Source organism: Gouania willdenowi, chromosome 5 (assembly GCF_900634775.1).
Source record: "Gouania willdenowi chromosome 5, fGouWil2.1, whole genome shotgun sequence".
Classification (NCBI taxonomy): domain Eukaryota; kingdom Metazoa; phylum Chordata; class Actinopteri; order Blenniiformes; family Gobiesocidae; genus Gouania; species Gouania willdenowi.
This window is the reverse complement of record NC_041048.1, coordinates 36,610,784-36,638,748: the sequence shown is the minus strand read 5'-3', so window position 1 is coordinate 36,638,748 and position 27,965 is coordinate 36,610,784. Positions and strand designations below refer to the sequence as shown.

The window sequence follows — 27,965 nt, the reverse complement described above, 5'->3', positions numbered from 1 at the left end:
GTTGAGCTAGTTTTATCCGTCAGGATGAGCTGGTTTAACACTTCTCACCTGTCCAGCTTTGCTAAACAAGCTCTGACACAGGCTCAGAAGTCTATTGACCGAGTGTTGGACATCCAGGAAGAAGAAGGCCAATGGAGCGATACAACAGTGATGCCCTACGACGGTAGGTGCTACCAAAAATTACACTTTTAGTTACAATTACGTCGTCAAGCCAGTTGCCAGCATTTTCCCCCAATTATAATTAAATTACAATTATTTCGTTTCCTCAGAAAGTCGGTTCCAATTACGTGCTCAACTACTAAAGTTCAGTTAAAAATGAATCATAATTACTGAACCTGAAGTAAATAACCTATTAAAAGTTAGCCTCCCTCTTGTGTTAGCTTTGTTAGCATCTCTTTCGATAATGACTCCTGAATCAGCTGTAAAATACACTAAAAACAAATATCTATTACCTAACTTCTAACCCAGCGATTCTCAACTAGTGGGTCGGGGACCTGTACTGGGTGGGTTGTGGATAGCTGGTAAAATAAATAAATAAATAAAAAGTTAATATCTCACATGTTGGACTTGTCTTTTATTTCGAAAGAAACTTTTCTTTTAACAGGCATGCTGTGAAATGCATGCTGCGCAGGAAAATATAAAGATTTGTAAAAAAAAAAAATGAAAAAAAGATAAGCAAAATAGCAAAATAATCTGTTTTCAACAGCTTATTTTGAAAAACTAAATTTGTGGGTCCGAGGGTGAGACCAGTTGAGAACCCCTTGTTCTACCCAAACTATTGGTTACCTTGTTAGGCTTCCAAATAAAAAAAAAAATAGGTTTTAACATTTTTGATTTGGGTATCGGAGCCTTTTTGTGTCAATATACCCCTCCATTATTTTTTCTTTTTTTAAATTGTAAAATGTGGGAACGCTTGATATGAAACATATTTTGATAATTGTTAACTACACATGTGTAGAACTGTACATAGAACTGTAATATGGTTCCCTAGGGTTACGTTAAATAATAATTGACCATTTTTGTAGAATTCTCATGGCAATTACAATTGCAAAGTCAGTTATCTGAACTCAGTTACCGTTCAATTATGATAGCAACATATTTGAATTTGAATTTATTTTGGCAGTCTTCAGAAAGACAAAAATACAGAGCAAACAAAACTCTATTATCTAACTAAATAGCCCAAAGCGTATAGGTAGAAGCAAAAGCTTATACACACCTACCCCTTCACAAAAAACAAAACAAGTCTCTCTAGATAATATAAAAATATATTATAATAAGGAAACTAATGTCACTAGTTTTACAATACACATTCAATATATATTCTACACAAAGGTTATATACAGTTTATACATGCACATCAAACATTGGTACATTCACCACACATAATATTAATATTATACCATTCAAATTTTACTACACAAATTTTTGAGTGAAATTGCGCATGCCAATGACTAACGATGTCGCCTTATTTGATCAGATGTGTCGTTACCTGGAAAGCTGTCGTTAAGTGGAGGATGGGGGATGGCGCAGTGGGAAGCACCGATGGAAGACAAGATCATTACCCCTCCTCCTTCGTCAGAGGCCATCACTACCCCCGTCACTCGCACTGTTGTAGACGAATCCGAGAACTTCTTCACCGGCTTTCTGCCACCTGGAGATGTTCCAACCCAGGTAGTGTCCGTTGCCCCGGCTAAATCCCAGCGGAGGCCTCGGGAGAAGGAGCAGAAGAGAAGCAAAGAAGCTGTGATCCAAAAAGATGTGGAAGCTGACGTCCCTGATGAGGGTCATGAAAACACAACAGCAGAAAAAATCCTCCTGCAACAAATTACTCCAGTTTCTACATCAAGTGATGTTTCATGTGAGTCGGACTCTAAAGCTACTAGTGAGGAAACGGATATTAGCTCAACTCTTCCCATGGACTCCAAAGCAGAAGAACTCAACACACCTTCAGAACAGGATTGCATCGATGCCCCCCAAAGTCACATTTCTGAACCTAAAACACCAGACCCTCCAGATCCTCCACCCACTTTATCCACCACAGTGACACTTTTAGACCATAAAGACACGAAGGTAGAGGATCGTCAAAGTGATACCCCGTCACCTCCAGTCAGTGCGTTTTCCTCAGGAACCTCCACCACCAGTGACATCGAAGTCCTGGACCATGAAAGCGTGTTAAGCGAGAGCTCGGCCAGCTCCAGACAGGAAACCGGAGAGAGCAAGGCCGGCCTTCACCTAATGCACGGCTCCTTCCAGCTTCTCACCGCCTCCACGTGTGGAGATTTCCCTCGACTGGAGGACTATCCCAAACTGTCAGAGAGCTGCGGATCCTCCTCAGATGCTTTCGAGCGCATCGACTCCTTTAGCGTGCAGTCGTTGGACAGCAGGAGTGTCAGCGAGGTCAACTCGGACGATGACATTCCTGCGAGTCGGACGCTGGCGTCGGTCACTTCAGGTCCTGGTCTGTTAGCGACATCGAGCCACAAGCAGCAGGCGGCTGAAGAGGGAGAGGGAGATAAAGACGAGCAGGTGAATGAGGACGGAGTGACGGAAACGATGCAGGAGCAGTCGCTGGATGAGATGGAGGAGAGCGGGCGAAGTGCAACACCTGTGAATAGTGAACCACCAGAGGAGTTAACAGAGTCGGAGTCAGAGGTCCCTGGCTCTGATCCCACTTCCCAGGTCGTTGAGCAGATCATACCACCAATCACTGAAGACATGAAAAGCGTCTCAACCGTGCAGATTTTAGAGCTTCAAAAGGTAACACACCATGCAAACCTCATACACTGCCAGGCTGTAAATATTTGCTTTGTGCACATGACTTTCCTCGAGTTATATTCGAGGTTGTGTAAATATCAATGTTGTAAAAACGCCATTATAATCAGTTTAAATGTGATCATGTATCACAGGAACAAGCTCTGGAATTTATGGAATATTCAAAAAATATAAACTTTTCATGGGAATGAATTGGAAATTGGGAGTAACTTTTAATTAACTTATGCTGTTTTTTTTTAGATCAATATCTAAAAATCTCCTGTTAATTCCCATGGAAAGTTTCGACCTTTGAAAATCCCCAGAATTCCCCAGAACAACTCCTGGGAAGGGTGTGAACCCCCCCCCCCCCATATATGAAACCTTTTTTTATGTTATGTTTGCAAAGTTTTAAAGAAGAACAGTCATAATTATTGCCTTTCAATAAATGTTAAAATGTATTATTTACCCGTTTCATTGAAATTTTGTTCAGCTGGGGGTCATGAAAAATGTTTAATTCTTCAAAGGGGGGCAAATTAGAAAAAATTGGAAAACCACTGCATTAGACTAAGACAGATATTGAGATGTTTCTATAGACATTTTCACTGGATAATATAAAGCAATGTACTCCACTAAGTCAATTTGTTGTCATCAAATGTGTGAACAAACCATACGTTACACAATACATGGATCATGATTCAGCGATTCTGTATAATCGATATATTGTAAGAAAATCACACAATAGTACTTTGCAATATCAGTCTCAAATATTTAAAACAAGTTCTGATGATCTACGGCCGGGCCCGCGGAACGTCTCCGCGCTGAATGTTCCATGTTCCCGAGAATTCAGTGAAATGACTCGCTTCCAGAGTAAAACAAATTAAATAAAGTAAAATCAGAATCTAATTTGAAATACCTTTAAAACCATATGTCACATGACTATGCTCCAATAAATGTAGAAATTACCAGAAGAAATGCTCCCTGAGAGGCTCTTGACATCCGCTCATAGAATATCCATGTCCAATTACAGCCCCATTCAATGAGCATTAATGGAGGAGTTGTCATTTGAAAAACCTGGCACCCCCGTTACATGTACGGGGTAATGGGCCCCATTTATATATTGGTATGTGCCAATGATTTGGTACCACCACCGATGTATTATTTGACTCGCAAATAAATGGGAAATCTTTCTTTTGGGGCCTCAAATCAAAAATCGGGCTCCGAGCGTCGATGCGTACACATCCATAGATTATACCTACCAAATTTCAGCCCGATCCGTTTTCAAATGTCAGAGGAGTAGAAGAAGAACAAGAACAAAGTTAGTGGCGGTTTGAGTCCGGTAGCTTGGCCTAATAAAAAGCTGCAACACTGTTCACTGCAGAAGTTTTTTTATTGTCAGTTTCACAAAATCCGACACAGACTGAGATGTAATACTGAACTTAAAATAAACTACAGGTACCTTTTAAGTGTCTAAAGTCAATCCAACCAGTACGGCCTTTTATCTAATTAAATGCATTATTTTGTCCTTTATAACTCCTTTACCCATTTCTTACCCCCTTAGGTCTAATAGTAAAGTTTAGCTCACCTTTCCTTATGGCTGTGACACATACCCATTATATATATATACAGTATATACATACTTACACTGTGTGTAGTTGAAAAGATTACGCTACATGTATTTTTAAGCTAAAACAACAAATGCAACATGATTAAAAATGTAAATAAATAAAAAATATTAATGTTTAACTCCAGCATATCACTTATTGCACCACCCATAGAACTCACGTTATAGTTTTCTGAGTCAAATAATATTGTTAGTCTAAATTTGTGGTTTTATCAGACTTCATTCCTCAATAGAGGTTTTATTTTCCAACCTTGTCTGTAAACACAAAACATGTTGTGGGTGTGTTGTAGGTCATCGATGAGCTCTCAGGGCGCCTCGAGAAGAGAGAATCACAGCTGCTTACAGCTAGCAAAGACAAGGCCAGGCTGGAGGAGGAGGTGGACAATCTCAAAGAGTGAGTAGACTGCATTCACTGCTGGGGAAGAGAAGCACTATATAGTACATAGGGCTCTATGAAATATATTTCTTTTTTTTTTTTTTAATTCTGTATTTTCCGCTTTATTTCTTTAATTCTTTTTTTTATATTTTATCAATTTTTTCCAGAAAATATTAGTTTTCAACTCCTGTGAGGAAACAAAATAAATAATGATAAAATAAAGAAAATGTAATTAAACAAAAATGTATGTAAAAAATGAAAATGTAATTTAAAACTATTTGTAAGCTCCAATTAAAAGGTAGATATAAGTTGTACTGACATTAGTTTTAATTATTCGTAATTATTTGTCATATGAGGATTTATGAGAGCAGCATTAATTTCACCCAATTCTCCCTCAGGGATCAATGGTTTACTGAATCTGATCAGGTTTATTAAGTTTTCATCAACCTAATTTAAATGATCCTGATTACTTCATTTCAGACCATAATTATTGGACAAAAATAAATAGACACAAGGATGCATCAGTTATTTCACCATTAGGGGTTAAAATATTTGACAGTAATAGAAACTATCAAGTTATCATTAACCTACGACAATGTTTTTCAACCTTGGGGTCGTGACCCTATGTCGGGTCGCCTGAAATGTCTAGTAATTGATAAAAGTAATTACTGATTAAAAAAATATTTTCACATTTTTTAAATTATTATTCTTATTCAAATTAAAACAACACACAATCCTAAACAACTGTATCAACTGTAATATAAATCTAGTTCAAACAAAAAGCAGTATAAAGAAAAGGAAGGAAAATACAAATAAAATACAAAAAAAAGTTAAATAATCCGAGCTACTCTGTATTTGTTACATAGTATACCAAACAATCAAAAATGAGCTGTAGATTGTTCACTGTTTTGATGGCAATCCCTGAGATGTTACTGATTTAAGAACATTTTTGTTGGGCGTAAAAACATCACCGAATATTAAATGACTTTTGGTTACTTTATCTTCGTGGTTATCTTTATTAACTTTGCCTTTGTTTTTCTGCAGTAAAGTGATAAGCCTGAAAGAGGAAAGCACCAGTGTTCACTCTCTGAAAGATGAATTCACGCAGCGCATAGCAGATGCAGAACGGAAGGCTCAGCTGGCGTGTAAAGAGAGGGACATAGCTAAGAAGGTCAGTTGGATTACAACGTGCCAGAGGACACACTGCTGCACACAGGACAACAACTTTGTTTTTCTTTCTACATCATTGAGAAAATGTGTGAAAGCATCTGTATGAATGATCATAATTATAATGGTGTGGTTTTCATTGTTTTTATACCCTCGCTAGAAAGAGATCACCAAAAACATCTTAGAAATACAGAAAACAACATGTCCAAGACTAAGAGACAACATTTGTGCAATCAGAAAAAAAAGAAAGTCCCATCAATGCTTTTGATGAAGTTATATTTTTCTTCTTTTTGTGGTACAGGAGATCAAAGGCTTGCGTGAGGAGCTTTCAACACGTCTAAACTCTAGTGATACAATGGAAATCATCAAGGAGAAGGAGGAGCAGATTAGAGGTCTGCTTGAAGAAGGTAATAAACTCTTCTGCTGCCCGTCCAAGTGATGTCCCCTGTCCCTGCTCTGGGTTTTACTTATACATAAGATTTGGTCTTGTATCTGCAAATGGGTTTTATTAATAAGTGACAGAATAAGGGCTCTCTAAGTATTTAACTTAGTTTTTTGGTTAGGTTCGTACAGAGATGGGTAGTGATTATCTGTTCAGAGGGCCACATTATTAACATTCATGTCAATTAGAATAACGACCAATCTGAGCATTATTACAGGAAAGAGCAAAGGAATTGGCCTGTTTTTGTTGTTTTCTCTGGTTTTATTGTCATTTTGTTTGTTTTTGTTGTCATTTTATGAATTTTTCTGTCATTTTGTGTATTTTGGTTGTGCTTGTGTGTTTTTGGAGTCATTTTTTCTATTTGTTATTCTTTTGTGTATTTTTTTGTTATTTAGTGAGTTTTTTAAATCAATTTGGGCATTTTTCTATTTTGTGCATTTTTGGAGTCCTTATTTGCATTTTTGTTGTATGGGTTTTTGGAGATATTTTTGTGCGTTTTTGCTTCTTGTTGTCCTTTTGTATATTGTTCTGTCATTTTATGTGTTCTGTATTGTTTTGTTACGTATGTTTTGGGAGAATTTGTTTGCATTTTTGTTGTTTTTGGAGTTATTATTGTGTGTTTCTATTGTCCTTAGTGTATTTTTGTTGTTCTTTTGTATATTTTTCTGTCAATTGGTGTGTTTTTGGAGTCATTTTGGGCATTTACTTTGGGGGCCATACAAAATTTGTGACACAGGGACCGCCAGTTGCCGACCAGCCATAAACTTGTGATTTGCACAAGCTAGACTTCAATGGGAGAGGTTTTTTGGTTTGTTGTTGTTTTTCCTTTAGTTTTTTACTGTTCTTTCAGTCCTAATCATTGTGTCAACTCATAATATGTGCATTCTGTTGCTTTTAGGGGAAAAGTTATCCAAGCAGCAGCTGCAGCACTGCAACATCATCAAAAAGCTGCGAGTGAAGGAGAAAGAGAGCGAAACAACGATCACGAAGCAGCAGAAGAAGATCAAGGAGCAGGAGGAGGAACTCATTCACCTGCAGCAGGTCTGAACTCTATCCCTTACAATGTGGACATGATTTTTAGACACCAAGAACCAAGGTTGGAAATAGAGGATTTCAGCATTAGTTCCTCATTTTATTCAACATAGATATGTCACAGTGTGAGTTTTTTTATTCTTGATCTGCAAAATTGGACATTGAATTGTAAACAATGTCCAATGCAAAGTGAAATGTCTGGATCTTTGCATTTTTACAGTGTGGTTTTTTTTTATATTTGTGTGATTTTCTTAAAACGAGCACAAAACAGCATTCTGGTTGCACGTTTACAATAATCAGCATGAGTTTTTTTCGTGTTAAACTGTCAAATACATACTTACCTGCAACATTCCTTCTCTTGTTATTTTTTTTATACGTTTTAGCATTGTAATTTTAGGTAATCCGTCTGGCGTCTTCATCACTTGTCCCTTTTAAAATGTGTTTGACTTGGCATGTTTACTTTCAGAGTACAGAAATAGAGAACAAGTTCAGTGTTCAAACATTATTTTGCATTATCATGATTTGATCAGGTTCTGGATGGAAAAGAGGAGGTGGAGAAACAGCACAGGGAGAACATTAAGAAGCTGAATGCTGTGGTGGAACGGCAGGAAAAGGAACTGTATGGGATGCAGTCGGACTCTGAAGAGCTGAAGGAGAAAAACCGGAGTGTCCAGGCTGCTCTGGACAACGCTTATAAGTAAATACTAACACTTATTCACAGGCGACAAAAACGTCCATATTAAATATACTATTTATTTTTCATCATTTACGTCATTTCAAGTCATAATACAAAGTTTATCACTCATCAAATGCTAGCTAAACTTAGAAACTTGATTGTGGCTTTATTTTTTTTGATGGTGTTAGTTATATGAGTTGTGACACCTTGTGGTGGGCTTGCTTTGTCCTCAAGTACTCCTCTGCCATGTCTCTCCCACCACATCTTTGGAAGTAGGCTGCACAAAAAAAAAAAAAAAAAAAAAAAAAAAAAGGAAGTAGGCTGCACACTCTCGTGTGGGGGATTTAGTGCATTAAGCCCCACCCTCTTAGGGAAGGAAAAAGAAAGAGAAACTAGGAGGGCGAATGAGTGGAAATAATCTAATTTGCATTTAAAATAATATATATCCTTTATTATTATGTTAAACACATATTATCAATGAAATAATAGTGTTTTAATGTTATTAAGATAAGATATGAAACAAGATACCTTATATTTGTGACGCACTATGAGAAAACCAGAATCAAGAGAAACAAAAACCTTGATTTTCTGGGAAAATTGTTTTTTCTGGTTGTTGAAATTTTAAGGAAAGCACTCCATGCTTCAAATAGCAAAATTGAAGGGTTTAAAACGGTAAACTTTGTCTGTCTAGTGGCGTCCTTGCTTGAGTTTGTGGAATTCCAACAGCTGATTACCATAGTGATTGTCTTTGGCTATCCACACACTCTTATTGTTTTCAGCCAATAAACCACATGTTTTAGTAAAGCACTTGGCTACTTAAGCATCTATTCTGATGATATGTCTGACTAAGGCTGCTTTATGAAGTGCGTTTGCAGCAGCAGCTTTTGTCCTCCTCACCTCTTCTAACCATGGAAACAATACATTTAGGATGATAATCCTTTGTTTTTTTCTAACGCTGCGTCATATTTAGTCACAAACAGCACGTCAGCTCATCTGATAAAGGCAATAAGCAGGGAATACAGCTGCTAAAAGTATGACTGTTTTTGAAAGATATTAACTGGCTGTGAATTGCATTTCAAGAGTTAAGACAGCTATTGACAACCATTTGGTTTAATGCAAAGTGATGCAAACACAGACTTTGTTAAGGTTCCTCATTTGGCTGCTCCAGAGGTGACAATTACTACAGAATCTTTCAAGCCCTTTTTCTCTGTTATTTAGTTTGGTGATGACCAATATTTAAACAGCTTTAACTTCATCAAATAGTCGTGAATTTAATAGTGTGTGACACCATTGGAAAGCTTAGAATACACCCTTTCAGAATGTGTAAGTATCTCAAAACGCCCCGTGGCCGACTCGTTCTTGTTTCTTTTCATGGTACATCACATATTCGTCAAATGTCATTGTGGGATTTCAGAACTTTTGTAATACATAGTTTGTCAGCTGTATTTTATTTTTTTATTATAAAGAGTTTTATCAGTTTTATGTTATGTTGTTGAACATCTCTGATCACAGGGAGTTGGCAGAGCTTCACAAGGTGAATGCCAGCAGAGTCAGCGAGGCTGAGGAAGTGGCTCTGAGCAGAGAAACACAGGCCAAGGAGCAGTTGAGTGTTGCTCTGGAGAAAGCAGAGTGTGAGGCCAAGATACAGCAAGAGGCCCTGGTCAACCAGGTATCACACACCCACAATCAACATGCGCCAACTGTTTGTTTGTTTTTTTTTTCTCACCAGTATGTTTTGTTTTTCAGTCGTTAACTGTATGACTTTTGTTTTTACAGGTAGCTGACCTTAGATTAGCTCTGCAGAGAGCTGAGCAACAACAGGCACGAAAGGAAGACTATTTAAGAGATGAGATCAATGAGCTTCAACAGGTAACGCAATTCTAACACAATCATAAGATTTAGCTTTGATGAAATTAAACAGAAAGAAAGATGCCACGTTTACATGAGAGCTTTAATTCAGATTAAAAATTCAATCCTCTTTAAAATTACCTCGTAAACACCTAATTTCGATTGAAAATGGCCATTCTGAATTATCTTACAACTGAAATAAGTGGCTGGTTTATTCTGATTTTAATTCCGAATGGAATAGTTCCTCAATCTGGAATATGTTTAATTCCGCTTTAAATTAATTCTGGTTCATCCTGTCGCGATGATGTGCTAATGACGACATAATCCAAGATGGTTGCCAAAGCAAGTGTTGGACTTCAGCAGAGATTATTTATTTAATAAGAGCCTTAAAGGACATGATTTAATGAAAAGAGTGAATGGACTGAAGCATAAACATGCGGACATTCACACAGACATACTGTATTACACACACACATTGGCAAATGAAACAGGCTTCATCGGGGACATGAAGCCCTGCACCAGGACGCAGGGCTTCACCAACAAAGTGCGGGTTGTCATAAAGTTCTTCCACTTAACATCCTGTAGAGTGGCGCGAGAGCAGTCTTTGCACTAATGGCTGGCTTTGATTGGCCAAAATCAAAGGACAATAAAACATAACGAACAACATAAATACACACTACTCCAAAGACCCAAAATGAGAAAAATGCACAAAAACCAAAAAGGACAATATACAAAGGACAACATAAATCCATAAGAAATGACTCAAAAACCCAAAACCACAACAAAAAATGCACTTAAGCTGAACAAATATACACAACATGACTTAAAAAACAAAAAATGGCAGAAAAATACACACAAAGGACAACAAAATCTACACATATTCACAGATTGAGCTACATAAACAAGTTTGGATGATCTACGGCCAGGCAGAATAGCTGAAAAGCACGTACCACGTTCCTGAGAATTCAGTCAAATAACTCAGTTCCCCCGAGTAAAACAAATCAAAATGGGCGACGTAAAACCGTAGTCTACATTGAATTTCCTTTGAAACGATATATCACACAACTACGTTCCGAAATTTAGAAATGACCGGAAATAGTCCCGAGAATATCCTTGTCAAATTACAGCCCGATTCAACGAGCATTAACAGAGGAGTAGTCATTTGAAAAATGTGGCCTGGCACCCCTTTGACACGTACAGGGTAATGGGCCCCATTTATATATTGATATGTGTCAATGATTCGGTACCACCAACCGTCGTATTATTTGACTCGCAAATAAATGAAAGATCGACTTTGGTTTTTTTTTTTTTTTTAGGGCCTCTTGGGGCACACATCCATAGATTATATCTACCAAATTGCAGCCTGATTCGATTCACGAATAACAGAGAAATAGTGATTTTCATTAAGAAGAAGAAGAACAAAGTGAGTGACGTTTTGAGTCCGGTAGCCCGGCCTAAAAAGACAAAATCCAGTAAGAATACATAAAGGAAAAAAACGGATTACTCCTTATAAAAAAGATCAAGCCAGCCAGGAGTCGAACCTAAAATTTTCTGATCTGTAGTCAGACGCGTTATCCATTGCGCCCCTGGCCCTGTTTTTCCCCCTATATGATAACTATTTCCATGTAAACATGAAGCAGAATACTAATACTACTAATAATTAATTCCTCATTAAAAAACATCATGTAACAGTGGCCAACATTTGGTTAATATTTTTCAGAGACTACAAGAAGCAGAGACCAGAAACCAGGAGCTCAGCCAGAGCGTTACCTCAGCCACACGGCCTCTACTCCGGCAAATTGAAAACTTACAGGCGTCGCTAGGCGGACAAACGGCATCATGGGAGAAACTGGAGAAGAACATCTCTGATAGGCTGGGTAAGAAGTTTATAACTGTGTTTAAAGACTCAAACCTTTAACCCAAAGAGTGGGCAGAGAAGTCCAGTAACTGGTCCTGATAGTCTGTCCTGCTTGTTTTCATCAGCTGAAGCACAGGCACAGCTGGCTGTCGCTGTGGAGAAAGAGCGATCAGCCAATGAGGAGCTGAGGTCTAACAAATCACAACAGGCCTCTCTGGATTCCCAGAATTCCATCCTGCGTCAGGAGAAGGCAAGACTGTTGGCACAGCTGGATGCTGAGAGGAACAAAAGAGAGACGCTAGAAGACGACAGAAACAGGTGACGTTATGAGATGAAATTTCATATAAATACATCCTCACTTGTTTAATGGCTTCAATCATAGTTTTGCATTAAGAATTTTCTTAAATTGAATGCCAAGAGATGTAGGAAGTTCCCTTTTTTTCTGCTGAAAAGAAATGTATTCAGTGTGAAGTAGTGTTGTTCATTAATTATTTTCCAACTCTTGATATTTTAGTCAAGGTATTTCAATGTAGTGTATTTAGAGTGACTGCCATCTATTGGCTGAAAATGTTAGTTTGTGATGTTTTGGTGGTTTCCAAAATCGCAAACTAACACTGTTGGCCCCGCCCCTCCAATGAAAACTAGCACCTGTGGACTCTGCAATTTGTGGGGAGAATATTGTGAATAGAGAGGTAGAGTGAGTATAGAGGAGCTAATTAGCATAGCATAGATTGTTTCTTGCGGATTTCGTTTACAGTATAGACTGGGCTCGTCTTACCCACTTATATTTTCTCATGCAACCCATGTATGGGCCAGTGGCGCAATGGATAACGCGTCTGACTACGGATCAGAAGATTCTAGGTTCGACTCCTGGCTGGCTCGGATTTTTTTTTCATTATTTTCCTTTATGTATTTTTACATCAGACGTCGGTAACTGTTTCCTGTATTTTCTCCTTTTTTATGTTCCTAACGTCTGGTTCCGGAACCGTTACAAAGACGAAGTTTTCATTTCAATTCTTTTTTTCTATTCCTTTGTGTGTTTTCCTTTGTTGTATTTTTGTGAAAGTTTGTTGTATTTTTGAATGTGTTTTTTTTTACTTCTCCTTTTCAGATATTTTGTGTAATCGTGTTGTCCTTTTGTGTATTTTTCTGTCATTTGTTGTGGTTTTTTGGGATTTTAGAATCATTTTATGCATACAGTATATGTGTGTATAGCTCAGAAGATTCTAGGTTCAACTCCTTGCTGGCTCATTATTTTTACATGAGTAATGTGTTTTTTTTCTTTATGTAATGTTACATCAGACATTGGTAGTTTTTTCCTGTATTTTTTCTGCAAATATGTTGTGTGTTTTTGAAGTCATTTTGTGTATATTTGTTCTCCTTTAATGTGGTTTCTGTTTTTTGTGTGCTTTTTTGTTGTGGCCTTTAGTTTTAAGTTTTTAAGTTATTTTATGGATTTATGTTGTCCTCTTGTTAATTGTCCTTTTGGGTTTTTGTTGTCTTTCACATTTTATTTCATTTTGTGTCTTTGGAGTAGTATGTTGCCTTTTATGTGGCTTTATTGTCCTTTTGTATATTTTCTGTCATTTTGTGTGTTTTTGGAGTCATTTTTGTGTTATCGTGTTGTCCTTTTGTGTATTTTTCCTTTGTTTTTTGTGTTCATGTCCTCGGTTGTATTTGTTTTTGGCGTCATTTTTGTGTGAATTTGTTGACCCATCTCAGCTGCATTTTTATGTCTTTTGGAATGTGTTTTTTTTTTTCTTCTTCTTCTTTCGAATCATTTTGTGTAATCGTGTTGTCCTTTTGTTTATTTATTTGCGGTGTTGTTTTGTGCATTCACTTTGGGGCTTCACAAAATTAGATAGAGGGTCACATGTGGCCCCCGGGCCATCAGTTGGTCATGTCTGATGTAAGAATATAGCACTATTCTCTTCCAAACTGTAGCATCACACACACATTAAGTTTTACTGAAGACAGCATTGAAACATTCACATGCAAGGAGAAAGAAGTTCTCTGTAGAGGATGAGCGTTAAAGTTGTCTCTGCAGCCCTGCTTCACCCCACTCCCCCCATCCCCTTTTCAGCCCTATTGTTGCCATTGTGGTATTCTATTGTGAAGGAGAGAAAAGGAGTTTTACAGGGCCAGTGGCGCAATGGATAACGCGTCTGACTACGGATCAGAAGATTCTAGGTTCGACTCCTGGCTGGTTCGAACTTTTTTTTTTTTTTTTTATGAGTAATCCATTTTGTCCTTTATTTTATTAAAGTAATCCACAAGCATTTCTCGAATATGCACTAAATGTTTGATGGTTTTCTATTTAATCCTCCTCCTTTTTTTCTTTTAATGAATGATGTTGTATATTAGCTCATGTTTTTTTTTCCCATTGCAGGGAGCACGTGGAGTTGGAAAACCTGCGAGGGGAACACACTCGAACGCTTGAGGAAACCAAAAAAGAAAAGGTGCTGCTGCGTTGTTTGAGAATATGAACCTCTTTAAAAAAAAAACATAGTTAACGTCTGCTTCCTTTCATTCTTTCCACCAGCTACTGCTGACCAATCAGCTTGAGATGGAGAAAATGAAGGTGGAGCAAGAGAAGAAGAAATGCTACTTAGCTCAAGAGGCCCTTAAGGAAAAGGTTGAAATACAATTTAAATTTGAAAGATCAGATTTGTAATTTCTGTCTCTGTTATTTACCTTTAATTAATTAATCCTTCATCAGGAGAGGAAGTCCATGAGCTATTCTGTTGGAGAGCTCCCCGGCTCTTCTACACCCTCGTTGTCTCGATCAAGCTCCATCAGCGGGACAGATAATGCAGGACTACACACCTCTATGCTCTCTCAGGTGCTCCTTTCTCATTGGTTATCTTAGTTTCATTGCGAGTGTCAAATGCTTTGATGTCTATTTTTACTTTTTATATTTTATTTTTTTATAACCAACAGGATGACACCACAGATCACTCACTGGGCACCATGAACATGTCCATGTCCATGACCAGCACCAACCTGTACGAGGCTGCCAGACTCTCTGGTGGCTCCAACATCTTAGAAAACCTCCAGTCTCAGCTGAAACTGAGGGAAGGAGAGATAGCACAGCTGCAGGTAAGATTGATCATAACAATGCATACACAAAGGGTCTGTACTGTGAAGCTGGATGAGTATATCTTGTACCAAAACAATGGCATAAAATCAAAAATATACAGCGGCAAAAATCCGCAATGATGACAAATAGTGTCTTACCTTTGTTTCTTATCAAACGTTGCTCCATTGTGCATAAAACTCCATATTTTGATAAATCCAAATTTTGTCATCAGGTAGTTACCACCATTACATATATCCATCCATTTGTCAGTCGAGAAATCAGTTTACTGAGCGTATAGCGCTCGTGCGTAAAATGGCAGGTCCCTCCTTTATCCAGCTCTTATTGGCCAGGGCTAAACCCGGTCCCATAGTATTTGATATCACCAATTACTACAGGTTCTGAGCAGGTTCTGACACACCAGAAACCTGAATAAAAATGGATGTGTTTATTTCAAGCCAAATTGCAACATCTAGTTGTCAAACATAAGACTAACAATGATTGGAATCAATTTGACTGACATATTACAGTTACACACTTGTTCCCAAACTTGTGGAAAACTTTGGCACAGTTGTGGCAAAGTGGGCTACCGCCTGAATTGTTTTTTTTTTACAAAAACGTTTTATCTGGCCAATTGTTTATTATTATCTCCAAACTTGCTGCAGTTTATGTCCATACATTAGTTCAATTATTTCTGCTTTTACAGCCTTCCCTTTTGAGAATTGGCTTTATATTTGATGTAAATCTCTAGGGTTTTTTTGAGCACACTACAGTTTTCTGTATTTAAAACATGATTTATTGTCACTCAGTATGAAATATTTCCAAAATTTCTCATCATCTGTAACCACTAAGGGTCTTACTTTAATCTGAAAAAAAAAATTAGCTTGAAAAATGTTATTTGTCTTGGGTATTTGATTTTCTGAGAAAAGTGCCTTGGGGCCTAAGAGGTTATGGCACAGACATGTTTCTATTCAGGTAGTCCTCCTCAATTTATCACTGGGATGAGAGCGCATTGTTTCACTGTAATATGTTCCTGCTGATGTTGTCAGTATCTTTATAGCTTATGTATGAATTAATGAAATGACTTGATCCGTCTGCAATGCGTAGAGTGCCTGAAACTTGCTTCATCAGCTGACTGTAGATCAGTCCATCAGATTTAAATCTTTATCTTTCATATAGGATGTCATTGGTACATGAAAGGATTGCATTTATACATTAATATTCTTTCTTTCCTAAACGCAGCTGTCAGATCTGCACCAACCAGGATCTTCTAACATTGGGTAGCTCATTTTACAAGAGAACGGATTGGTAACGAGGCAGAACTTTAGTACTCGCTCAGATCTTATCCAGAATAAAACTTGCTCCCGACCAGGCTAGGTGTTCAGCCTAAGTTACCACGGTGATTTAGCCCAGTAAGAAGTTAGCCAACGTCGTAGTACAGCACGCACCGATTAAGTCCCGGAAGTTAGTGCGATAGGAGGAAATTCAGCTTCATATAACAGGTCCATGAGCTCTCAGTGGGAATGACATTTCAGAATGCACTTCTCTGTGTTTGTATAGCTTGAAATCTCCAGTTTGGAGAGGAGTCGCTCTGTGATGGCAGAAGAACTGGTTCGACTGACAAATCTAAACGACGAAATGGAGGAGCAAGTGAAGGAGATCCCCAAGCTCAAGGTTCAGCTAAAGGTACAAGTATGGAAAATAAAACCCAAAAACAGTGGTGTATAAAGTACTGATAGATCATACTCTGGTAGAAGTACTGTTACTTGTTTGAAATTGTACTCAAGTAATAGTAAGTCAGTCATAAATTACTCAAGTACAAGTAAAAGTAGCTCAATTAAATAGTACTCAAAGTAAAAGTTAGTAGTTACGTTCACCCCCCATGTTTATTTTTGGTAATAAATTTTGCCGTAGTTCCCTTGCATACAGTAAACATCTAATGTATAAATTCAAAAAGAAAGAGACCAAATCTTGCACAAAAATTGGAACTTAATTTATATTCCACAAAGGCATCTGTATAAAATGAAAGGTTTGTCCAAAATGTAATATTACTTTTTTACATAAAATAACACTAATTAATTCAATTCAATATATATTTTTTTATCATGCTCTAAAACAGTGCCGTGCCATGTAGGTAAAAACATAGTAGGCATTAACCTCAAAAAATCCAAGAAAGTGACGGGGTGTTGATCAGAAATGGCACGACTAAGAACATATGGATTATGTTTAATGTAACTACTGACCTGAAATCAATTCAGTACTGCGATTTAAGGTGTCACCCTACTCATTTACAGTTGGGTGTAGTCATGTAACAAATTACTTCTTTTGAAACAGGGCTGTGACCAATTTTTTTTTTATTTGGGGAATTTTGAGGAAAAATGTTGGATTTACAAAAAAATTGAGATTAAAAATGACTTCCATCATGTGATATAGGCATGGGACAACTGAGCCCTGTAAATATAAATAATTGTAAAGTTTCATTACATTTTTGTATTAGGAGGTACTGATATCTACTGTAAATCTGAAACAGTTGGTGATTTACACAATGAGTCGTGTTTTTGCTCTCATTTTGACTATTTACGAATGGGAGGCTTTAAAGGGCCCGATCTGGCCCCCGGGCCTTGAGTTTGACACATGTTTTAAAACCTACTTAAGCACAAGTAAAATTAATTAAAAGAAGTTGTTCTGACGAGTTCTGGGATCTGATTTTCAGGATCTGGAGCAGAGACACAACACTATCCTGCAGATGTACGGGGAAAAGGCCGAGGAAGCAGAGGAACTAAGGCTGGACCTGGAAGATGTAAAGAACATGTACAAAACCCAGATTGATGAACTGCTGAAGAACCAGAAATAAACACCCGTTTCTTCCTGTTTGCGTACACACGCACATGCACACACGCACGTGCGCTTTGCCTCTGGATCACAAACACATCCAGAGGAACGGCAGGTAGAGGTATGAGAGTGGGACAATAATTCATCTTTATTTGTGTTTCTGCTCTAGGTGATGATCAAAGTATTATTTAATCCTCATTACTGATAATTGACTTTATTTAATTTAGGATTGTGCACATCATAGTGTGCACATAATATCACAGAATCAAGAAGGAGAGCTACAGTCAACCAATAAATCTCATTAATTGACCCTTAAACATCTTCTTGTGTTGGACGTTTTTATTTGTGAGACAGGGGGAAGAATCTTTTGCACTATACTACACATTTATTCATTTGTTCACTTCATCAAGACGATTCAAGAAACTCACCACAGCATCGCAGATAGAAATGTAACTATTGTTTTAACACCGTGCAGTTTCCTGTTTGTGTTGAGCTGATTATAAATGGTGATGGAGGTCTGTACACATCTGTAAATGAATAAACGTTTATTTGGGTGGTGGGAAAACCCCACGATTGTACTTGTTTTATTGGTGTGAACACATGTTGGCACTTTGCTTTTACACACCTCATTTCACTGACGCACACAAATGATATATGTTGTAAAAAGTTTAGTTAATCATTGCACTTTAGTAAAGTTAAAGCATTTTCAAAAAAATATTAAAAGTGAAATTGCATTTCTTTAAGATTAAAAGTTTTACACAATGTTTGGAAAAGAAGTTTATTTTGTCACCTTTATTGAAAATTTAATTTTGACTATTTAATGATTTGGTGAATTTATTACTGAAGTAATGTGTATGAATGTCTGATCCGAGGGGTACGTTATCAACATTTATGTCAGCATTAGAATCATGAGCTATCTTGGCATTAATACAGGAAAGAACAAAGGGTTTGCATATTTTTTTTAGTTAAATTGTGCATTTTTTTATGTGGGCTTTCGTTTTTGAATCATTGTCTTTTTTGTGGTCACTTTTTGTATATTGCCTTTGCACGTACAGTATGCATCTTTTGTTTGTTTTTTTTTTTAAATCATTTTTGAGTGTGTTGTCCTCTTGTGTATTTTTTTGTCATTTTGTGTGTATTTGTTGTCGTTTTAAATGTTTGTGGAGTAATTCTGTTGTCCTTTCGTTTGTTTTTATTGTCCTTATGTACTGTGTTTGATCTGTTTTTGTTGTCCTTTTGTGTATTTTTCTGCTGTTTTGTGTGTTTTTGGGGTCATTTTGTGTGGATCTGTTCTTTTATGTACTTTTCATCCGTCTTTTATTGTAATTTAGGTCTTTATGGTCATATTTATGTTGGCGTTTTGTGTGTTTCTTTTTAACCCCTTTTTACCCATTTCTTTGGCTATTTTGCAACTTTGTCCCTTTTTGCCCCTTTTCAAAAAGTTCTGGCACTGTTTTCACACTTCAGCTAACTTTCCCCGCTAAATATCCCCCTTTTTTGTCAATTTTTGTATGTTCTTTTTGACACTTTTGTCCAATTTTTCTCTTTTCTTTAATATTTTTTTTTTTTGCCATTTTCTTCCAAATAATCTAACTTTTGACCAATACATTCCCATTCTCCTGCATTTTGCCTCTTTTTGTTCCACATTTTGACCATTTAAGCACCTGGTTCCTCTTTATTTACACATTTTTTCCGCACTTTTGGCCCATTTTAGTCACTTTTCATTCTTTTTTTGTGCCATTTTTGGCCACTGACTGTTTGTTATGCCTGATTTACATCGCTGACGTAGATCGTTGGGGTGACGTCACTAGTTTAAAACTTTTTATGCGGGAAACTCAACTCGGGCTTGTTGAGACCAGATTTACAGACTTTAAACCCTGAATGCTTCTCTACTATTTGAAGCTTTCCATCCTCCAAATACAATATGATAGTCCGTTCAGGATGGGATTATTAGACTTTAAAATAGAGCAATGGGATTAACACGCACTGCCATCTTGTGGTTGATGTCGGTCTCGTGCTGGTGTGACGTTTCCGGTGTTATGGCGACCACCGGCAGCATCTCTCACTGTGTGTGAACGTGATGGTAGAAACTGCTCTGTTTATCCAGGTAAACTGACTGCTTTCCTATCGCTTTAGCACCTATTTACTCTGTAATATAAGACGTTTGAATGGCTACTGCCAGGTTTAGCATTCTGTAACTCCAAACACATTTATAGTCAGTTTGTTTAGACACTTTAGACCTCACATTATTCCTCTTTGTTTGAAAGTAAAGCTACATATTAGCCTGTAACCACTGTGTTAGTAACTTTAGATAAACTATTTGATGTTTCATCGATGAGTTGTAACTTTAATGTGGAGCTAATTGATCTCATGCTAGCTAAAAGTTTGATATACAGCAGCAGGTTGTTGGTTCCTAACATGTGCTCATTAAATGTTTCAAAGGTGGACATATTTGTTTCCTCTACTTAATCCACTGAGAATACACACTTTTACCATCTAATATTACATAGATGGACAACTTTTGCTTATGTTTTATTTCCTCATTTTGGGTGTTTATGCAGTCACTTTGTGTATATTTGTTGCTTTTGTACACAATTTCCTATGCATTTAGATGTTTGTTGTTTTCCTTTTTGTATATTTATGTTGTCCTCTTCTTGTGCATTTTTCTGTCATTTTGTGTATATCTGTTCTCTTTTTATGTATGTATTTCTTATTTTTTATGTGCATTTTTTGTTGTGGTTTTGGGTTTTTGAGTCTTTATGGATTATGTTTCCCTCGTATATTGACCTTGTGTGTTTTTTGTTGTTGTTGTTTTTGTTTGCATTTTTCTGTCATTTTGTATGTCTTGAGTTATTTTTGTGTAATCATGTTTTCCTTTTGTGTATTTCTGTTGTCTTTTCTGTGTCTTTATCGTCATTTTGTATATTTTTTCTTTTATTACAGTAGGGGCCACAGAAATGGGATCATATCAGACCCAAGGGCCACATTATCAATTATATTCATGTTAAGATTTATCTTAATGATCAATGTGATTTGATTTATTTCAATCATGTAAAAGATAACTTAAAAACAGTTGATAATATAAGGAAATAAATTAACATCAAGAAATAAAAACAAAACAGTGTCTTGCTTCTCCAGATTCTTTCATATCTTTGTTTACATGAACAAAAAGGATTAGGAAAAAATATAATCTAACCTATCCTACTGTTCCTACCCCTTTAATTTTTTCTAGATTTCCTAACTTAAATGTTAACAAAGTCTCAATTTACTAACACTAGCAATCAATGCATTATAATCTTCGCACAGAAACCGTTCAGTAATTGTTTTTTAACATTAACCAATAACCATACCTTCTTTACAAACAATGCACCATATCTCACAACTTTTTACTCTAAATAACAACAAGCACCTTGTGGTCTTTCATCTGAACATTAATACATGGTTTGTTTTTGTTGCTGGTGTGTGTGTAAAGTAATTTAGTGTGTTTTTCTTGTTTTGTGTATTATGATGAATTTTTCCTATTTTTGTTGTCAATTTGTGTTCATGGAATTATTTATGTTTTTTTAATGTCAATTTTTGTATTAATGTCAGACAAGCGATGGATTTTTTTCAGCTTTTTTTTCCCCTTTAAAAATATAAAAATAGATACAAGGGCTGTCAATCCTTTTATGTTTGAACCAAATAATTTTAATAGATTTTTAAAATATAATCATTATTATTTTTTGCTTTATTTAGAAATAGTGTGGTTAAAAACACTTTAAAAAGCAAAAAAATACTTAAAAATAGTTTTAAAAATGTCAAATTTAATATTGGAAAACCAAAGGGAACTGTGAATGGTTTTTGTTAATAGTAATGCTTTAGCAAAATATAAAGAAAACTAAGCTGTTTGTGGCGTCTGAACTGTCTAGGACATGGCTGTCCAATTTGGGGCCCGCGGGCCAAAGTTGGCCCGCAGCAATCGATTAGTTTTGGCCCACTGCTCATATTTAAAGTTGTTGTTTTTTTTTTTTTTTGTTTTTTTGATATTTTTAAAAACATTTAAAAAAAATAAAATAATACAGTACAGTGATTTATTAGAAAAAATCTAAAGTTTCCTGTAAAGGGTCAGGATCAGGAAACAATGTTCTCCTCCTCTGACCACTGCTCTGTCTTCTTGGACTCACTTTTAAAAGTGTTTTTGTCAGATTTCCGCTAACGTGACCAGCTGCCCGCCAGCTTAAAAAATGGCTGCTTTTCGTTTTTAGAGGAACGTCGATAACCCCGCCTAGCACGGCGGGTGCTAGGCGGGTGCCAAAAACAAAAGCGTAGCTCTCGTTTTTAGCTCTGAGAGCTGGAGCTATGTTGGTGGGAACAGAATGACACGGAGCCAAAACACACGCTAGCTCCAAGTTAGCTCTAGCTCCTGCCCGGTGGAAAAACGGTGTGAGTTTTCTTTGAAATGCGCTATATAAAACTCTATTATTTTTCTCGAGTTTTTATGGATTTTTCCAAGCAGTGGAAAATTTAGTGTTTTGATCTTATAAGCAAGTATGTTGTGTCCCATTTTGTTGAATTTATTGCACTAAATGTCTTTGAAGACTTTTAGATGTTTCATAAATGAAACACAATAAAGAAAAGTGTTCTTTAATTTCAAAACCACTTTCAGTGTTTATTTTGTACAGTTATGTTATTGGCATATTTAATTTCATGCACTGGAGCATGAATGTTTAGTTTTGGCCTGTGGCCCTCCACCATAATTAATAAAAAAAAAAAAGTTGCACCCCTGGTCTAGAAATTAAAACCTGTCTATGTCTATTGTCATGGCCTGACTGTCACTATAAATAAAGATTAAAAAAAAAAAAAGAAAATCCATGTTATATGAGGAATGACATTGACATGAGCCACATTGTTACTTTTTATTTGCTTTTTAAGTGGCAGACAACAGACGGAAGGAGGCAGTAATGTTTCCTGTAACAGGAGTTTTTCCTCATGTGGGACTCAGACCTCCCTGAACTTCACACACACACACACACACACACACACACACACACACACACACACACACACACACACACACACACACACACACACGTTTATTGCCCCATGCTTGTAAACTGTGGCATTAAGCCGTGAAGTCAGATTACAGAGGGAAAGTTAGTGTCCTGTCTTTTCTCTGTCTCACAGGGGGCTTCAGAGAGAGGTGATCGTTCCATGATATGACAGAGTAACACTGACTATGCTGCTGTTAGTAGCACTGAGCATAGTTTTGTCTCCTGCTGCAGTCACTTCTGAGAAAAAAAACACCGGCTCACCAGCAGCGCAGCTTTCCAACTACAGCTGGATTTCACTGCCGCAACAGCACCTGCCGTACTTCTTCCACAACAACAAGAGAGTGGCCAAACAATGTCGTCTGGACCCGTTCTGCCCTTTTAAAGTAAGCACTGAGCTCCACTCGGGGAAGAAATGTGACTTAATGATAACATGGCTGAAGTTTAACTCTCTTTTAAAAGATTTGTCTTTTGGATCAGGATATAAAGCTTTCAGACTTTTAGTTATGTTATGGAAGTTTACCGCTTCCATTCAAATACTAGGAACTACAATCTTCCCTTTCCAATAGTGTATATGATTTATTTACCAGTATTTATTTATTTACTTATCTATTATCTTATCGATTTGCTTATTTATTCATCATCTTTTGAATCTTTTGACTTGTAACTATGTTGTGACGTGAATTTAAATTGCAATAAGAGGGCCTAAAAGTTAGTATCGATAACAAAAATGATAACATTTATAATAATAACAATTTTCTCCTTCAATTGTGTTTTTAGTTTTCTAGCAATATTTGCATGAGGTGTATTTTGGAGCTCGGATTAGAATTGCACAATTACTGTTATGTCTGAAATAAATAGAAGTTTTGTATTTTATTTGTTAACGTTGATTCTTTTCTGTCCTTTTTTTAAACACTAGGAACTACAATCAACCCTTTCCAGTTGTGTTAATGCCATTTTTATTAAATATTCATTTATTTATCTATTCGGTCTTTTTACTTATAACTTAGTTGTGAGGTGTACAGTATTTAAATTTCAATAGAAGGGGAATTAGGATGACGAGCGTTCCCACTGAAGTATACTTCCAAGTGGGAACATGTGCTCATTTGATCCATAAAACTCATGTAAACACATTTCATGCTGACATTTCAGAGATTTGCGGAGACCCTCCATTGTGTTACTGACAAAACTTCTGCTTAATTTTAAAACAAGAGCCTTATTTACAAAAGAGTTAAAAACTAATGGAAGACAAGAAGAGATGCTTTGATTTTGAAAAGAGTATGGTTGATTTTCAGCATGAAGCTGGTGCCCGCATGATTTTACTTCCCGCTTGCAATGCATCATGGGACGGTTGTGTCCACCATGCATACTTAAAAAATGTCCCCATATATAGTATACATCCGGGTATTACTCAATCTTTCCATACTATCTAAAGTGAATGTATTACATACTAACTTTGACGTCAGACTTGGTATGAGTAGTACGTTACGTTAGTATGATGTTTCGTATACAGCCTAAGTTTAGAATTTCACAATTACTGTTATATCTGAAATAAGTAGAAGTAGATTTTGGGTTAGTTAGGTTCGTATTTTATTTTATTTATTTATTTTTTTAAAGAAAATTATCTTATTGAATCAATTGTTGTGGAACTTTGCTAATGGACTTAAAAATAAATAAAATATTAAATATGATAAATATCAATAAATAAAAATACATATGTATTGGTAAATGCCTTTACCTACACTGTAATAAAATCTGTATAAATCTATATGTGATGCCACATGTTTTTTCCTCACAGGCGTCATTGCAGGACGTGTCACTGTGTTGGGGTTATGAGAAAAACTGTGATCTAAAGAAATGCTTCAGCTACCCTGTCTGCACCAAGGCCGACTCTGGATGGTACTTTTACACATTTACTATGTCAGGTTTTTTTTTTTTTTTTTTTTAACATCCTCAAGAGTGTTTCAGTCTCACAATTAATGATTGAAAGAGTTTAAACACAATGCATGATATATGAGCTGTAGCAGCTTTAATGATGGGCCTATCTCTGTGATCTGTCAGGGCCCGTTCACTCGAGGCAGCCCAGGAGCTATTCTGGAAGCAGGCGGATTTTGGTTACGTCAAGGAGCGCCTCTCGGAGCTCAAAACACTCTGCAAGGCCAACACGCCGGTAGGTCTGCTTGTTTCCTTGGTTCCCACGCTCGCACAGAGTGAACAGGAAGAAAACAAGTAGAAATAGATGCAGACAATAGGCGTCTAGTCATTACAGGGTAAAAGCATTTGAGAAAACATAGGCAACCGGCGGTTCTGGCCACATGTGACCCTCGGTCGGATTTTGTGCGGCCCCCCAAAACAAAGTTATATTTCATGAAGTTGGAAGTCCTATGAAGAACAACATAATTACATAACAATACTCTAGAAACACAGATAACGGGAGCAAAATGCACAAATGATCAAAAAAGTAACAAAAAGATAAAAAAAACAATACAAATTCATAAAACACACTAATAGACAACAAGGACTCACCCACTGAACCCCCCCCACCACCCGATCACCACCTCCATGATGACATTATCTGCTGCACTGTATATATATATATATACAGTATATATATATATATATATATATTTATCCCTCATCCTTTATATTTATCATTATTATTATTATTATTATTATTATTATTTTTGTTGCTGTGTTGTTTCTTTGTTCTTTGTTTTTTGTTTCGTGCACCGACTACCAAGACAAATTCCTTGTACTGTCCTAAAAACTGTACTTGGCCATTAAAACATTTCTGATTCTGATTCTGACACACTGAACAACTGCCAAAACACAGAAAATGACTAGAAAAACCACAACATATACAAAAGGACTTCAAAGACGCACAAAATTACACAAAATGACAACAAAAACAGAAAAAATATAACAAAAACACACTTGAAATGACTTGGAAAAACACACAAAAAGACAAAAAAAAATTAAAAAAAACAACAAAATATACTAAAGGACTTCAAAGACGCACGAAATTACACAAAATGTCAGAAAAATCCACAATATGACAGAAAAAATATAACAAAAACACACACAATGACTTGAAAAACACACAAAAAGACAACAAAAATTAAAAAAAAAAAAATTAAAAAAATCAAATGTATTTATGTATCACACAAATTGACACCAAAGACACACTAAACAACCGCTTCAACACAAAATTACTAGAAAAATAACAACATTTTCAAAAGGACTTCAATGACGCATAAAATGACAGTAAATACACAAAATGACAACAAAAACAGAAAAAACATAACAAAAAGACACATAATGACTTGAAACACATAAAAACAACAACAATTTGCCATATTGCCCAGAAAATCTACAAAATGAATTCAAAAACACACGAAATGTCTAAATACTCAAAAAAACACCAAGAAAACCCACACTAAAGGACTACAAAGACAAAACCCTTTGTTCTTTCCTGTATTAATGCTCAGATTGGTCATTATTCTAAATGCTGACATGAATGTTGATAATGTGGCCCTCGGATGAGACGATCACATTTTTGTGGCCCCCACTGTGATACATCTCTGCATTGGGCGACCGTGGCTCAGGTGGTAGTGGGTCGTCTTCTGATCGAGAGGTTGGGGGTTCGATCCCAGTACCTGACTATGTGTCGAAGTGTCCTTGGGCAAGACACTGAACCCTAAGTTGCTCTCAGTGGTCGCCTAGCGCCTTGCATGGCAGTCCTGTCCCACTGGTGTGTGAATGTGAGAGTGAATATGTAAAGCGCTTTGAGACTGCTTCAGTGTGGTGATAAAGCGCTATATAAAATCAAGTCCATTTACTATTTTACCATTGTCCATCAATATTTACATTTTAGTAACTCATTCTGTTCCAGGATGGTTCGTCTTTAAAATGCAGTAAACACACCAGGTTTTGTAAAGCAACCAATCTTTACCTCGACCTACGGAACCCCCGAAGAAGCCAAGAGAGGTTCGTGCTGTTTTTTTGTGTGTGTTTTGGCCCCAAGTCAATGACAGCTGTGAAAGCTGTGTTTCCCTCATGCTGCAGATACAGAGAGGACTTCATTCAGACAGGAGAGATTGGTGGAAGCTGCAGACTAAACAAGCAGGCACTGGCTGCAGAGGGAGACCACAAGAGCCCTTTACAGTCCTGGTAAGGGTGGGACACTTCTGTGACTTTTTTTTTGTTGGTTAATTTGGAAGCAGTTTTTGCGATGCAATTCTTTCACTAAATCTATGTGTTTAAATATAGTAGATATATTGTACAAAATATTGTAGATATATTGTACAAAAGTAGTAAGTAGCTTGACCAATATGGGGTTTTTAAGGCCAAAACTGATATTGGTGGTTTTGAAAAGCCGATATCTATCAATATCATACAGTATATCTACCCAATATATAGCTTGATATATCAGCCGATATATGAAATAAGAACATTGATATACAGTGTTGCACCTTTGTAATAATTACTGCTGATTAAAAAGTGGCATGTTAGAGTCAGATATGTAACAATGATCCGAATTGTTATTTAAAAAAAAAAAAAAAAAAAAAAAAAAAAAATGGAATAAAACCCATAATGTAATAACTGATCAATAATGTAACAGGAGGCTGAGCCCAAAAGGTAAAAACAACTTTTGTTGTTTTTATTACATTATGGGGCAGGCAGAACATTTTCCCCTAATAGTGTAATTCTTTTTATAATCTTATTTCATCATAGAGTGAGTCAGTGATTTATGGATGAAATAACTTATTGCTTCAATGTAGAGTGTAGTATCATACACAAATGTGTATGCGTAAATATGTGTGTGTGTAATTAAAGCCTTGTGGAGAACCATAACATTTTTGACAATCTGTTTTCTTACTTTTATTTTTTTTCTATGTATGTAGAAAAATATAGAATTTTATATATATATATATATAAAATATGAATTGTCTGATGACTGAGTTACAGACAATGCCCATTAATGTTGAAGTTTAAAGGTCAACGCTCTTTGACAAAAAGAGGCATTTGTTAAAATTTGTACATATACACTGTATACAGTATATGTGTATGTATGTATACAGTATATGTCTTTTCTTACTTCCATATTTATATACAGTATATACATATATATAGGCAAGGCTAATGTATTTGTATAGCGCATTTCATACACGAGACAACTCATTGTGCTTTACATGATCAAAAACAACAGAAAACATTCAACAGCTTAAAAATCAATATGAACATTAAAATCAGCAGCAG

At 36.4% G+C, this 27,965-nt stretch overlaps 2 protein-coding genes and 2 non-coding genes across 8 annotated transcripts in view; all 4 read left to right on the top strand.

Moving 5' to 3' along the window:
• Positions 1-24: 24 nt before the first annotated feature.
• On the top strand, positions 25-18,252 carry tmf1 (TATA element modulatory factor 1). The gene is made up of 17 exons (XM_028447496.1): positions 25-163; positions 1,478-2,757; positions 4,663-4,766; positions 5,793-5,919; positions 6,217-6,322; positions 7,256-7,398; positions 7,920-8,086; positions 9,578-9,734; positions 9,842-9,934; positions 11,634-11,790; positions 11,897-12,089; positions 14,161-14,230; positions 14,314-14,406; positions 14,491-14,613; positions 14,712-14,870; positions 16,408-16,533; positions 17,561-18,252. Exons 1-17 carry the CDS (start codon positions 25-27, stop codon positions 17,699-17,701), a joined length of 3,378 nt encoding a protein of 1,125 aa, XP_028303297.1. The 3' UTR covers positions 17,702-18,252.
• Positions 12,581-12,653, top strand: trnar-acg (transfer RNA arginine (anticodon ACG)). The gene has a single exon. It is a non-coding gene; the product is annotated as a tRNA-Arg (tRNA).
• trnar-acg (transfer RNA arginine (anticodon ACG)) lies at positions 13,910-13,982 on the top strand. Its single transcript has one exon. It is a non-coding gene; the product is annotated as a tRNA-Arg (tRNA).
• A 1,399-nt stretch (positions 18,253-19,651) lies between the features above and the next one.
• eogt (EGF domain-specific O-linked N-acetylglucosamine (GlcNAc) transferase) overlaps positions 19,652-27,965 on the top strand; it is a 31,268-nt gene continuing 22,954 nt past the window's right edge. For 4 of the 5 annotated variants that reach the window (XM_028447633.1, XM_028447632.1, XM_028447629.1 and 1 more), the window contains exons 1-5: positions 22,725-23,092; positions 24,505-24,605; positions 24,768-24,876; positions 26,599-26,693; positions 26,772-26,876. In XM_028447633.1, coding sequence (XP_028303434.1) covers positions 22,895-23,092; positions 24,505-24,605; positions 24,768-24,876; positions 26,599-26,693; positions 26,772-26,876 — 608 coding nt within the window. In that variant the 5' untranslated portion in view covers positions 22,725-22,894. Of the gene's footprint in view, positions 19,787-22,724; positions 23,093-24,504; positions 24,606-24,767; positions 24,877-26,598; positions 26,694-26,771; positions 26,877-27,965 lie in introns of those variants that run through there. The other variant, XM_028447630.1, reaches the window with a different exon arrangement.